Raw genomic sequence first — 13,907 nt, forward strand, 5'->3', positions numbered from 1 at the left:
CGACGAGCTTTTCACATATTGATATTTGCTTAGTTACTTTACCGTTGCCACTGTTACAATTACTACAAAGCTGCTACTGTTACTTTTGCCATCGTTACCGTTACTTCCATACTACTTTGCTACTAAATACTTTGCTGCAGATATTAAGTCTTTCAGGTGTGGTTGAATTGACAACTCAGCTGCTAATACTTGAGAATATTCTTTGACTCCCCTTGTGTCGAATCAATAAATTTGAATTGAATACTCTACCCTCGAAAACTGTTGCGATCCCCTATACTTGTGGGTTATCATGGCGCCCCCCTTTCCTTTCTCTCCTGAGGAGGGAAAGGCAGGAGGGCCCACCCTCCCCTTTCGTTCCCCTAGGGTCGGCCGACCATATAGAGGGGCGCACTAGCCCCCAAGTGGGCTGGTCTGTCCCCTTGGCCCATCCACTTACTGTGGGTGTCCGAAACCCTTTCGGTGAGCCGACGACTACCCGGTGCACTCCGAGACTACCTGGTGCACTCTGAAACTATTCCGGTGTCCGAATATCACCATCCTATCAATCTTTACCTCTCGACCATTTCGAGACTCCTCGTCATGTCTGTGATCTCATACGGGACTCCGAACAACATTCGGTCACCAAATCATATAACTGATATAACACTATATCGTCAATGAATGTTAAGCGTGCGGACCCTACGGGTTCGAGAACTATGTAGACATGACCAATAGCGGAACCTGGATGCCCATATTGGCTCCTACATATTCTACGAAGATTTTTATCGGTCGAACCTTTATGACAACATACGTAATTCCCTTTGTCCATCGGTATGTTACTTGCGCGAGATTCAATCGTCGGTATCTCCATACGTAGTTCAATCTCGTTACCGGCAAGTCTCTTTACTCGTTCCGTAATATATCATCTTGAAAATAACTCCTTAGTCACTTTGTTTGCAAGGCTTCTCATGATGTGTATTACCGAGAGGGCCCAGAGATACCTCTCCGATACTCTCCTCTCCGATACTCGGAGTGACAAATCCTAATCTCGATCTATGCCAACTCAACAAACACCTTCGGAGATACCTGTAGATCATCTTTATGATCACCCAATTAAGTTGTGATGTTTGATAGCACACAAGGCATTCCTCTGGTATCCGGGAGTTGCATAATCTCATAGTCGAAGGAATATGTATTTGTCATCAAGAAACTGAACAATCAATATGCTAAGCTAACAGATGGGTCTTGTCCACCAAATCATTCTCCTAATGACGTGACCCCATTATCAAGTGACAACACATGTCTATGGTTAGGAAACCTTAACCATCTTTGATCAACGAGTTAGTCTAGTAGAGGCTTAATAGGGACAGGTATTTGTTTATGTATTTAAGTTTCTGATCAATACAATTCTAGCATGAATAATAAACCTTTATCATGAATAAGGAAATATAAAATAACAGCTTTATTATTGTCTCTAGTTCCGCTCTAATTCCAAGCTCATGCGAACTTGAACGGACAATAAAATAAATAAATAAATGGGAAAATTCAAAAAATCTGAATTTTTTTTTACTCAAACATTGATAAATGTTTTCATTGCTTGCAAAATTTCAACATCGAATGATATTTGTGAAAAATAGAAAAAAACAAAATCGAATGATATGAAGCACCCTAAAAGCAAAAAGTTGTAGCCAACACCCTAAATTTTTAGTCCTGTTACAAACAAGGGCAAAAATCTTGCAGCCAACACCCTAAAATTTTAGTTTTGTTACAAACAAGGCCAAAATTTCGACAAGTCGGAGAAATCTCGGCTAGAAATTTCGGCAGCATAACGCGTTGGGAAGAATCGGATGGATTAACACATGAGTGAAAAGCAAATTGGTGGCAGACATGCAGTAAGTTGCTTAGAACTGCAGAGTCTTCTCTATATAAAGTTCTACATGCCAAATCATGACACCAATTTTGAATAACCTCTACTCCACTCGTAGACATGCATGCTAGCTAGTAATAATACCTGAGCATTCGGATCAACCCATCAAGTTTAAATAATAATATTTCTAATGCTACTAATAATAAAAAGGCTTGGACCAAGCTAAAACTGGATATATGTGTCATCACGAGCAATAGGACGTGATTCAGCAATCTAAAACTAGATATGTTGATTGATTGATTTCAAGGCTGCTCTTATATTGGAGCTGTGTCAGGTATGATTGGTACGTCGGCATTGATCATATGGAAGGGATTGATGGTTGTGACTGGGAGAATGGGAGCGAGTCCCCCGTGGCTATGGTTCTTTCTGGTAGCATGGACCTGAATTTTAAAGGGTCAGTTACCTAGTTGCACAAATGAGAATCCGACTTTAGATGCATGCTTTTCTTATCATTACACATTTCAATTGCACACATAAGTGTTTCCTTGATTGCTTATAAGAAAATAATGCATTTACCTGTGACCAATTTAAATGTCACAAGGTGCATTAGCAAAACATATCGATGGGCATTTTTCTGTATATTTATAAAATTACAACGTTTTCCTAAGAATTCTACTGATTTGCGAATATTGCAAGTTATCTTATTGCCTTGCCATGCACCATTAAGATCCTATTAATCCCAAAAATTTCAATCCCTATTTGACAAACTATATCCCTGGATATAATCTAGTTTTCGTTTCACTTCATAGTTCTATTTCGCGTCCTGTAACATGCCATCATGATTCACAGGTAGGTTTCCCTACCATTCAGTATCTGTTTGAATCTTGTACTAAAACTGGTGTATGTTTTCCTCTAAGACAAGGAAGGAATGTGGATCTCGGGTAGAAATGTTGGCAAACAAGGCAAAAAAAATTACTTGTGTTACAAACAAGGCCAAAATTTTGACAAGTCAGGGGATTCTCGGATAGAAATTTCGGCAGCATAAAGCGTTGGGAAGAATTGGATGGATTAACACATGAGTGAAAGGCAAATTGGTGGCAAACATGCAGTAAGTTGCTTAAAACCACAGAGTCTTCTCTATATAATGTTCTACATGCCAAATCATGACACCAATTTTGAATAACCTCTACTCCACTCGTAGACATGCATACTAGCTAGCAATAATACATGAGCATTCGGATCAACCCATCAAGTGTAAATAATTACTACTAACAATAAAAAGGCTTGCACCAGGCGAACTGGATATGTGTGTCATCACAAGAAGTAGAACATGATTCACCGAACTAAAAACTGGATACGTTGATTGATTGATTGAAACGGTGCTCTTATACTGGAGTTGTGCCAGGTATGATTGGTACGTCGGCATTGATCTGATCATATGGAAGAGGGATTGACGGTTGCGACTGGGAGAGTGGGAGCGAGTCCCTCGTGGTTGTGGTTCTTTTTGGTAGCATGGAGCCTGGATTAAAACGGGTCAGTTACCTAGTTGCACAATATGAGAATGATCCTGTAGATGCATGCTTTTCTTATTATTAGGGCATTTCGGCTGCACACATTAGTGTTTCCTTGACCGCCGATATGAAAAATATGCACTTACCTGACCAATCTAAATGTCACAAGGTGCATTAGCAATACATATAAATGGGCATTTCTCTGTATATTTATAAAATTACAATGGTTTCCTAAGAATTCTACTGATTTGCAAGTTATCTTATTGCCTTGCCATGCACCATTAAGATCCTATTAATCCCCAAAATTGCAATCCCTATTTGGCAAACAGTATCCATATATAACGTAGTTTTAGTTTCACTTTATAGTTCTATTTCGCGTCCTGTAAGGTGCCATCATGATAGGTTTTCTTACCATTACTTATCTGATTGAATCTTGTACTAAAACTGGCGCATGTGGATTCCACGCCCTATTGCTTCGATTATACATACTATTGGAAGAAAAAAATCAAATCAAGACATGTAGCGAGAATAAATCAATCAACTTTACCAATGAAAGGAAGAACATATAATTTCTTCAGTACCTTTGCTTGGATGAACTCGTGTGGATCTTCCGAATCAAACACCCATCATGTACACGGGATGACACATCGCCCTTGTCAGGGCCACTCGAGCACGGAGATCTACTTCGACAACCACGCCCACGGTAGCACCGACGGCCTGATGCGCCGCGGCGCTGACACGATGCAGACGTACGAGACCGCCACCTTCAGTGTCTGCGCCAACGACTTCGTTGCCCGGGACATCGCCTACACGAACACGCACAACAGCGTCAACAAGAGCCGCGTCACCCAAGCGCTCGCGGCGCTGGTCGACGGTGACCGGATCGCCTTCCACCGCTGTGCCTTCAACGGCTTCGAGGACACGCTCTGCGACAACACCGGCCATCACTACTTCCGTGAATGATTAATCAAGGGTGGCGTCGAATTCATCTTCGGCTACGCCCGGTCCATCTACGACGGTTGCACCCTCCTATCCAACATACCCCCGCGTTACGGCCACCGCCGTGCCGGGTGGGTGACGCCGCATGCCAGGCGCCACACCGGCGACCCTGGAGGTTTTGTGTTCAAGGGCGGGGAGCTCAGAGGCACCGGGCGCCAGTATCTCGGACGCGCGTGGAACAAGTACGCCACCGTCGTCTACTACCACGTGAACTTGTCCAGCATCGTCGTCCCGCAGGGGTGGGCTCCGTGGTACGCCGGCAGCGAGACTAAAGACGTCATGTTCGCAGAGGTTGGGTGCACCGGGCGGGGTCAGACATGGCTAGGAGAGTGCCGTGGGAGAAGCATCTGAGCAAGGTGGAGGCGGAGAAGTTCGTGAACATGAGCTTCATCGACGACGGTTGGCTAAGTAAGCAGCCATAGCCGGGGATCGATCGGATCACGAGTAGCTGGATGCACATATATGGCATAGGAAATAGCAGGATGAATTGCGAGCCTACACTCATTCCACCTTGCGCGCGGTCTAGAGATGGAGGGGGCAGGCCTTCTTTTTTTTCACAGGAAAAGGACTTTATTTCTCAAACAATAGAAAGGTCATTTACAATATGGTGAGAAATAAAGTCCAGGATTGAACTATCCCAAACTTTAGAAGATCTACTACTATGGGAAAATTTTGCAATGCTATCCGCTACTCCACTACCTTCACGAGTATTTTATAACTTCAACAAGTTCAGCACCAGTTCTTTGCATTCCAAAACCACAGCTAGCCACTTCCGCTCCTAAATACTCTTTCTGATTTAGTGCATGGACAGCGACCAAAAGATTCGATGACTAGTCAGCTGCACCCAATCTTAGCTGCCATGTAGTAGCCATTGTGGATAGCCATTATTTCCGCCATATTCACATCACGTCTTGACCATATCACATCACAACATCCCCTGCAAAAACAAGTTAGATGTCCTCTACTTTGTTGTTGCAAGTTTTACGTGGCTGCTGCGGGCTTCTAGCAAAAACCGTTCTTACCTACGCAAAAACGACAACGGTGATTCATAAAGTTTGTTGTTTTAACCTTTTTGAAGAACCGTTCGTAGTCAAATTCGATTCAACTAAAGTAGGAGAAACAGACACCCGCCAACCACCTTTTATGCAAAACTAGTTGATGTCAGTCGGTGAAACCGGTCTCATGTGCGTGGACATATAAGGTTGGTCCAGACTGCTTCATCCGACAATACCGCCGAATCAAAATAAGACGTTGGTGGTAAGCAGTATGACTATCACCGCCCATAACTCTTTGTGTTCTACTCATGCATATCGTCTATGCATAGACCTGGTTTGGATGCCACTGTTTGGAAACGTTGCATGGAAAACAAAAACTTTTCTACGCACATGCAAGATATATCAAGGAGATGCATAGCAATGAGAAGGTGGAGAGTGTGTCTGCGTACCCTTGTAGACTGTAAGTAGAAGCGCTTGTTAACGCGGTTGATGTAGTCGAACTTCTTCGCGCTCCAACCGATCGAGTACTAAACGTAAGGCACCTCCGCGTTTGGCACACGTTCAGCTCGGTGACGTCCTCGCCTTCTTGATCCAGCAAGACGGCGAAGTAGTGGATGAGTTCCAGAAGCACAACGGCGTGTTCACGGTGATGGTGAAGTTATCTCCGCAGGGCTTCGCCTAAGCACTACGAAAATATGACCGAGGGTGTAAACGGTCGAGGGGGACGCCGCACATGGCTAAGCAATTGCCGTGGTTATGTGTGGAGCCCCCCTCCCACATATAGATAGGTGGAGGGGCGGAGGAGCAGCCAAGGAGGCGCCCCAAGTAGGCTGAATCCTACTTGGGGTCTCTCCCAAGAGGCGCCCCCTTTCCTTATTAGAGTGCGGGAGGAAGGAAGGAGGAGGTGGCGCCCGTCCCCCCCCCCCCTCTTTCCTTTCTCTCCTGAGGAGGGAAAGTCAGGAGGGGCCACCCCTCCCCTTTCCTTCCCCTAGGGCCGGCCGACCATGTAGAGGGACGCACCAGCCCTCAAGTGGGCTGGTCTGTCCCCTCCTTTGGCCCATATACTTACTGAGGGTGTCCGGGACCCTTCCGGTGACCCGACGACTACCCCGTGCACTCCGAGACTACCCGGTGCACTCTGAAACTATTCCGGTGTCCGAATATCATCATCCTATATATCAATCTTTACCACTCGACCATTTCGAGACTCCTCGTCATGTCTGTGATCTCATACGGTACTCCGAACAACATTCGGTCTCCAACAAGCTTCAAGGTTGCTCTGGGTCGATCGCAGGACACTGGTTTGCTAGTCATGTATCCCGTGTGCCTCTGTCTGGATTTACAAGTTAGTGAGGCCCCACTCCCCGTGTTTCCCAAGATGAAGACAAGTAGTTACACCGTGACAAGTGCTTCCGGGCATGAAGACACTGTGCAAGTCGTCTGCGCCGGTGAATCTGTTGTGTTAGTAAATCTTTATTTCGGGATTCGTATTATATTTGTCCTGTAATAACATTTGTTATTCAATCCAGTTGTTGGATCCTTCAGGGCCCATTCCTATGTTGGGAAACCCCCCAAGCCACCAGATTGAGCTCCTACTACATGTCATGCTCTACCATGTGGCATGACCAAGACAAGTTAGGTTATATCTACATTCGGAGGTCGTATGGAAGAAAAAAAAATCTACCCAACAAGTGGTAGCTTGATTTTCTTCGAAACCTTCATTTCTAAATAGAGCTTCTTCAAGATCAATCGAAACCACCCATTTCTCACCATATTGCCATGCATTTTCTTAATAAAATATCGCCATGTTTATACTTTATACAGAAATCAATAGATATATTACCATATGGTAAAAATAAATTAATACCTTGTTCTAAAAAGAATTTAATACCTGCCAGCGCAGAAAATTATACAGTAATGTTTCCCTTCATACTCCCTCCGTTCCTAAATACTTGTCTTTCTAGGCATTTCAAATGACTATCACATACGGATGTATGTAGACATATTTTAGAGTGTAGATTCATTCATTTTACTCCGTATGTAGTCACTTGTTGAAATGCCTAAAAAGACAAGTACTCCCTCCGTCCGGAAATACTCGTCGGAGGAATGGATGTATCTAGATGTATTTTAGTTCTAGATACATTCATTTTTATGCATTTTTCCGACAAGTATTTCTGGACGGAGGGAGTATTTAGGAACGGAGGGAGTATTATTTTTTTGCATGGAGTTTTCCTTTCATACTACTCATTTAGAGGTAGTAAATTAAGGCGTATATAATCACCAGCCAAACGGTGAAAAAGGGGCTGTATTAATACGTACGGGACTCGTATGCGCCTGGTGGGATCGATTACTGTCCTCCACATAGCAAAACGACCAAGATACGTGAGTACGAACAATGGAGTGCCACCGTACTGTTAGTTCGGTCGTGCTCGTGCTCGTGCTCGTGCTGCTGCTCCGGTGGCCGGCGTTGAGCTCTGCGTCGGTGCCGGTGTCGAGGACCATCACCGTGGACAGTAAAGGGGGAGGAGATTTCAGGAGCATTCAGTCGGCGGTGAACCTCGTCCCGGACGGCAACCGCGAGTGGGTCAGGATCCACGTCCGGGCAGGGGGCTACAGGTTCGTCTTGCTACACAGTTAGGTATTGCTTCAAGATGTGGTAAGCAAGTATGGTTATGATGGTATACGTGGTGCATGCAGGGAGAAGGTGACCATCCCAAGGGAGAAAGGCTACATCTTGCTGGAAGGGGAGGGCCACTCGAGCACGGTCATCTACTTCGACGACTACGTCCACGGCAGCACCGACGACCTGATGCGCCGCGGCGCCAATGCGATGGGGACGCTCGAGACCGCCACCTTCAGAGTCTACGCCAACGACTTCGTTGCCCGGGACATCGCCTTCACCAACACGCACAACGGCGTCAACAAGAGCAACGCCACCCAGGCGCTGGCGGCGCTGGTCGACGGTGACCGGATCGCCTTCCACCGCTGCGCCTTCAACGGCTTTCAAGACACGCTGTGCGACAACACTGGCCGGCACTACTTCCATGAATGCTTCATCAAGGGCGGCGTCGACTTCATCTTCGGCTACGCCCGGTCCATCTACGACGGCTGCACCCTCGTGTCCAACATACCCTTGCGGTCCGGCCGCCATGCTGGGTGGGTGACGGCGCATGCCAGGCGCCACGCCGGCGACCCCGGCGGTTTTGTGTTCAAGGGCGGTGAGCTCCGAGGCACCGGGCGTCAGTACCTCGGACGCGCGTGGAACAAATACGCCACCGTCGTCTACTATCACGTGAACATGTCCAGCGTCGTCGTCCCGAAGGGGTGGGCTCCGTGGTACGCCGGCAACGATACTAACGATGTCCTGTTCGCAGAGGTTGGGTGCATCGGCCCCGGGTCAGACATGGCCAGGAGAGTGCCGTGGGAGAAGCATCTCAGCGAGGTGGAGGTGGAGAAGTTCGTGGACATGAGCTTCATCGACGACGGTTGGCTAAGCAAGCAGCCATAGCTGGGGATCGATCGGATCACGAGTAGTTGGATGCACACATATAGCATAGGAAATAGCAGGATGAATTGCGAGCTTACACTCATTTCACCTTGCGCGCGGTCTAGAGAGGAAGTGGCCGGGCCTTCTTCTTTTTTCACAGGAAAAGGACTTTATTTCTCAAACAATAGAAAGGTCATTTACAGTAAGGTGAGAAATAAAATCCGGGATTGAACAATCCCCAACTTTAGAAGATCTACTACTATGGAAATTTTTTGCAATGCTATCCGCTGCTCCATTACCCTCACGAGAACATTTTATAATTTCAAACACGGACAAGTTTAGCACCAGTTCTTTGCATTCCAAAACCACAGCCACTTCTGTTACAAAATACTCTTCCTGATTTAGTGCATCGGCAGCAACCAAACTATTAGATTCGATGATTAGTGAGCTGCACCAAATCTTCGCTGCCATGTAGTAGCCATTGCGAATAGCCATTATTTCCGCCATATCCATAGAAGGGACATGTGGTATAAAGCATGAGGCTGCCACGACAAACTCGCCATGATCATTGAACCTGTACCTCGCGTCATATTTTCCGCACAAAATGATGCATCCCCATTGAATTTAACTATTCCTCTCTTTGGTATTTGCCACATTTAACTATTCCTCTCTTTGGTATTTGCCACATGTGATCACGTGTCATCACTGGTCAGTTATGAGTTGCAGCACGGACAAAGTTTGTTGCTAGAACTTTGATGGACAATGGCATTCAATCTGGTTGACGGATTGTTTCGCCTTTGACAAATTGTCATCGCTACCAACAAATAAACCAGCTACCAACTACAATAAGTTCGGCCATTGGTCGCTCACTTATACAGTTTCGTCGAATCATAAGAACGTCCAATTTGACTGAACCCGAGCGGTCTTCTACCACTGCTTTTTGGATCTCTTCTTTCAGACAAAGTTCAACTCAAACCTCCAATGCTCGACTGCAGGTAAATAGGCAATGTTGGATATCTTCAAACCCTATGTGCCAGATCAGGCATTGACCCGACACAGGAATGTGCCTTCCAACTAAGGTACCAAAGCATGGCAGCACTCCCCTCGGAACTTTTCATATAAAGTGTTCTACTTTTCCCTGAATGTGGAAAGCCCAAACATACTTCCAACTGTCATGTACTTGGCTTCCCTTCCCATTGGTTCGGTTCTAGTGATCCTCAAACTGATGTTCAAATTCCGCATGATATGCTGAACTTACCGAGATGTGCATGAACGGTTGTAATGCCATGTCATGAAGTCTTCGACCACTTCCACTCACAATCAAAATTGGAGGATTCTATGGACATCTACAGGAGAGAAAACGGACCGTAACATGCCCTCATCCCATTGCCAGTGTGCGGATCAACCAGCTCTTCAACTTTTCTTAACATCGTTATTCCCCTTGGTGTAATGACTTTCCAAGATTCACTCAATGGAACCCGGGGATCATGCCAAATATTTAATTTCGCGCCAGAGCCCATGCACCACATTACACCCTGGTTTGAACATTTGTATTCCTGCTACAATGCTTTGCCATGTAAAAGAAGATCCTTTTTGGGGGCCACCATTAAGGATATTCCCATCCGAATAGTATTTTGCACTTAGAACCCGTGCACACAAAGATCCTGGTTTCTGGAGTAGTCGCCAGCATTGTTTTGCTAATAAAGCAAGACTAAAACTACGTTGGTCTCCGAACCCCAAGCCACCTTCCTCTTCAGGATGCACATCTTCCACCATGCAAAACAATGCATATAGTTTTTTCTCATTATTTCCCCACCAAAATCCTGCAATCTCATATGTGATTCATTTACAAATCCATTTCTGCAGTTTGAAAACAGACATCGCATATGAGGGAATTGCTTGAGCAACCGCTTCCAATAAGATTTCATTTCCTTGCATGGATAATACCTTTTTCTTTCCAACCTTTAATTCTTTGACAACTTCTATCAATGAGGGCCTGGAAGCAGTCATTCCTATCTACCCCCACCATTGTGAGTAGACCAAGATATTTATCTAAAAGTGCTTCCATTAGGATATCAAGATTTCTACAGACATCTTCCCTAACACTAACACTTGTGTTGGGACTAAAAAATACACTTGATTTTTCTGTAATCACAAGTTGTCCAGAGCTTCCACAGTAAATGTCCAAAACTCTTTTCATAGTACTTGCATTCAGGGCATTATCTTTCATAAGGATCAACGAATCATCTACATAAAGAAGGTGAGAGAGATAGACGGTGCATTTCTACAAACAGATATACCTTCCAGCCCACCAACGTCTTCCTCATGAGGCAGAATGCTAGATAAACCCCTCTGAGCATAGTAGAAACAGATAAGGAGAGAAAGGGCCTCTCTGCCCTAGCCCCCTGATGGGTGAAATATCATCCGTCTCTATGCCATTGAATCTTACTCTATAGCTTACCAAAGAAACACACTCCATAATCATCTCCACCCATTGCACATCAAATCCTAGTTTCAACATTAATTAACTCAAGTGGTAACTTTGTTCTAAGTCAAATTTCTTTAAATTTGATCAAGACTATAAAATATAGATCTATATCCAATAATAATAAAGAACAGTGCGTTTCTGCGTTTTTTAGTCCATCATGAAGTTGATAGTAATTACCCATTATGCCACCCATAAGTCACAAAAATACTCCTTCATTTTTGTAGGTCATTTCGTTTCTCTGGTTTTTCGTTCCATCCCGAAGTTGATAGTAATTACACACCATGCCACCCATAAGTCACAAAAATACTCATTCATTCTTATTTGTAGGCCATTTCGTTTCTCTAATTTTTTGGTCCATCCCAAAGTTGATAGTAATTACTCACTATGCCACCCCATAAGTCACAAAAATACCCCCATCATTTTTTAGTAGGCCGTTTTGTTGCATGCAACGTTTCACCTAAAAAAGAAATAGCAAAACAAGGACTCGAACCATGCTTGCGTTGAAGGAGCCCGCATGCGCAAACCAATTCATGTTGCCAACGTTGCTAGAGAAATAAAGGAACATACCGTTTTATTGGTTAAGCGAGTTAGCGAAGCAAGGAATCGAACCATTTTATTTATTTATTTTTTGAGAAAAAGACTCGAACCATGGTCGCATTAAAGGAGCCCGCATGCACGGACCAAGTCATCTAGCCAACATTGCTAGAGAAATAAAGTAAGGTACGCTTTTATTGGTTAAGTGGTTTTAGCGGAACAAGGATCCAAACCATGGTTGCGTTGAAGGATCCCACATGCACGAACCAAGTCATCTAGCCAATGTTGCAAGAGAAATAAGGAAGGTACCCTTTTATTGGTTAGGCGAATTTTCTTAGAAATAAACTTAGAAGTGTAATACCCCGAAAACCACAAACATAATTTTTTAAACAAGCGAGAAGAATTGACCAAACTTTGACTTCCTTGAACCAAAAATCGTAAAGAAGATCAGAGACCATGCTTGTGTTCCTCTCGTCAAATCAATCGAGATAGGCTATGATTTTGTCCAAAACAGAGGTCAAATGTATTTTTGGTGAGTCATTTATTTATTAACCATTGGATAATTTCGAGATGAAAAAAAAAAGAGACAGACTCAGGTATGGATAGGTATTTAGGAAGGGAAACATAAATCAATAGAGTCCACTAGCCCCGAATATCACTCACGAACCCTCCTCCTAGACCTCCTTCATGGCCGCCGCCACCTAGGTCGTTGTTGTTGTCGAGCCGCCTCTGTGTCGCCAATGTTGGGCATCGCTGCCGCTCGGTCCGCGCCAACATAGCCAACGCGGGAGACTCTCCCTTGACTGGTTCTTGCTGCGCCATGGCTACCTGCATCCTAATTGTGTTGTTGTTCTAAGAGGTTCGAGGGTGAAGATTGACTTTTAGTTAAATGTCAGCATTAAGGCAAGTGCATGACGAACCGCCGTTTTACATTTTTGCCCACTGTCTATACACTGATTGTCATGTGCAATCAGCTGATTCAGTATGCTCGGGTCCATCTAGCTTTGACTTGTTGTTCATGTTCGTTTTGCTATTTCTATCAAGGTTCATCACTTTATTATGAGATTACTTGATGTTCGATTTGATGTTTCTATCGATGTTCTAATGTTCCATGGGTTATCATATTCTGAAAGCCAGGACAGTGAGGACGTCACACATGTCCAATCTTGGTTTAAGGCATGGTGTGAATAATCCAGTGTGCTTGAGCTAGGTCGATGAGGATGACACATGTGTTCAATCCGATACGGTCGGTGGGCGAAACATCCTGTGAATAATCCGGTATGCTCACTATATGGAAGTGTTCAAAGTTGTTAAAAGCCAACGTTGCTTATTGAGACAATTGGAGTCTTCCGGTTATCGTTTCAGTTTTCCTAGAAGTCTTCTGTTCCAAGTGATGTTCCATTGTTCTCCATTGACTAATGTTCTTATGGTTTCATGATGTGTTTGTTGAGTATTTCTGTACTCACTCTTGCATTTATTTGGTTTTTGGGTACTAAGAGCCACTAGTAGAAAACTGGGCTTTGGTTACAGGGCAATATTCACATTAGTCCCGGTTTAGTCACGAACCGAGACTAATGTGAGCATTGGTCCCGGTTCGTGCGGCCAGGGGCCTGCCGGGCCTCGTGGGGGCATTGGTCCCGGTTCGTCCGGCCCCTTTGGTCCCGGTTGGTGGGACAAACCGGGACCAATGGGCCTCGCTCCTGGCCCACCACCATTGGTCCCGGTTGGTGGCTTGAACCGGGACCAGAGGCTCACCCTTTAGTCCCGGTTTATACCACAAACCGGGACTAAAGGGTTGGTCCTAGTTGCGGTCAGAGTTTAGTCCCACCTCGCGAAATCGAAGGGCGCTCACACCGGTTTATAAGCCCGTCCCACTCTGCCTTGTTGAGCTCATCTCAAAGTGAAAATGGATGCCCTTATACAGGGAATTTGACCTAAATTCAAAGTAAATTTCTTTGAATTTCATAGAAATTTATTATGAATTTAGGTTGAATTTTCTCTATAGGCACATCTATGTTTATTTTTTTATAGTAAATAAAATAAATAA

The 13,907-nt window shown here is 44.7% G+C and overlaps 1 protein-coding gene and 1 pseudogene across 1 annotated transcript; both read left to right on the forward strand.

The window, feature by feature from the left end:
- The first annotated feature begins 3,996 nt into the window (after positions 1–3,996).
- On the forward strand, positions 3,997–4,778 carry LOC123055664 (probable pectinesterase 66; annotated as a pseudogene).
- A 1,951-nt stretch (positions 4,779–6,729) lies between these two features.
- On the forward strand, positions 6,730–8,859 carry LOC123048771 (probable pectinesterase 66). Its single transcript, XM_044471805.1, has 4 exons — positions 6,730–6,789; positions 7,604–7,608; positions 7,770–7,967; positions 8,049–8,859. Exons 1-4 carry the CDS (start codon positions 6,730–6,732, stop codon positions 8,857–8,859), a joined length of 1,074 nt encoding a protein of 357 aa, XP_044327740.1.
- The last annotated feature ends 5,048 nt before the right edge of the window (positions 8,860–13,907 follow it).

The sequence above is a fragment of the Triticum aestivum genome, chromosome 2D (genome assembly GCF_018294505.1).
Source record: "Triticum aestivum cultivar Chinese Spring chromosome 2D, IWGSC CS RefSeq v2.1, whole genome shotgun sequence".
In the NCBI taxonomy this organism is placed as follows: Eukaryota; Viridiplantae; Streptophyta; class Magnoliopsida; order Poales; family Poaceae; genus Triticum; species Triticum aestivum.

Bases quoted from the DNA above. Each gene is read 5' to 3' on its own strand.
- LOC123048771 (XM_044471805.1), top strand. From the start codon at position 6,730: ATGAAGACAAGTAGTTACACCGTGACAAGTGCTTCCGGGCATGAAGAC. The intron at 7,968-8,048 runs GTTCGTCTTGCT...TGGTGCATGCAG, and splicing joins GTCCGGGCAGGGGGCTACAG to GGAGAAGGTGACCATCCCAA.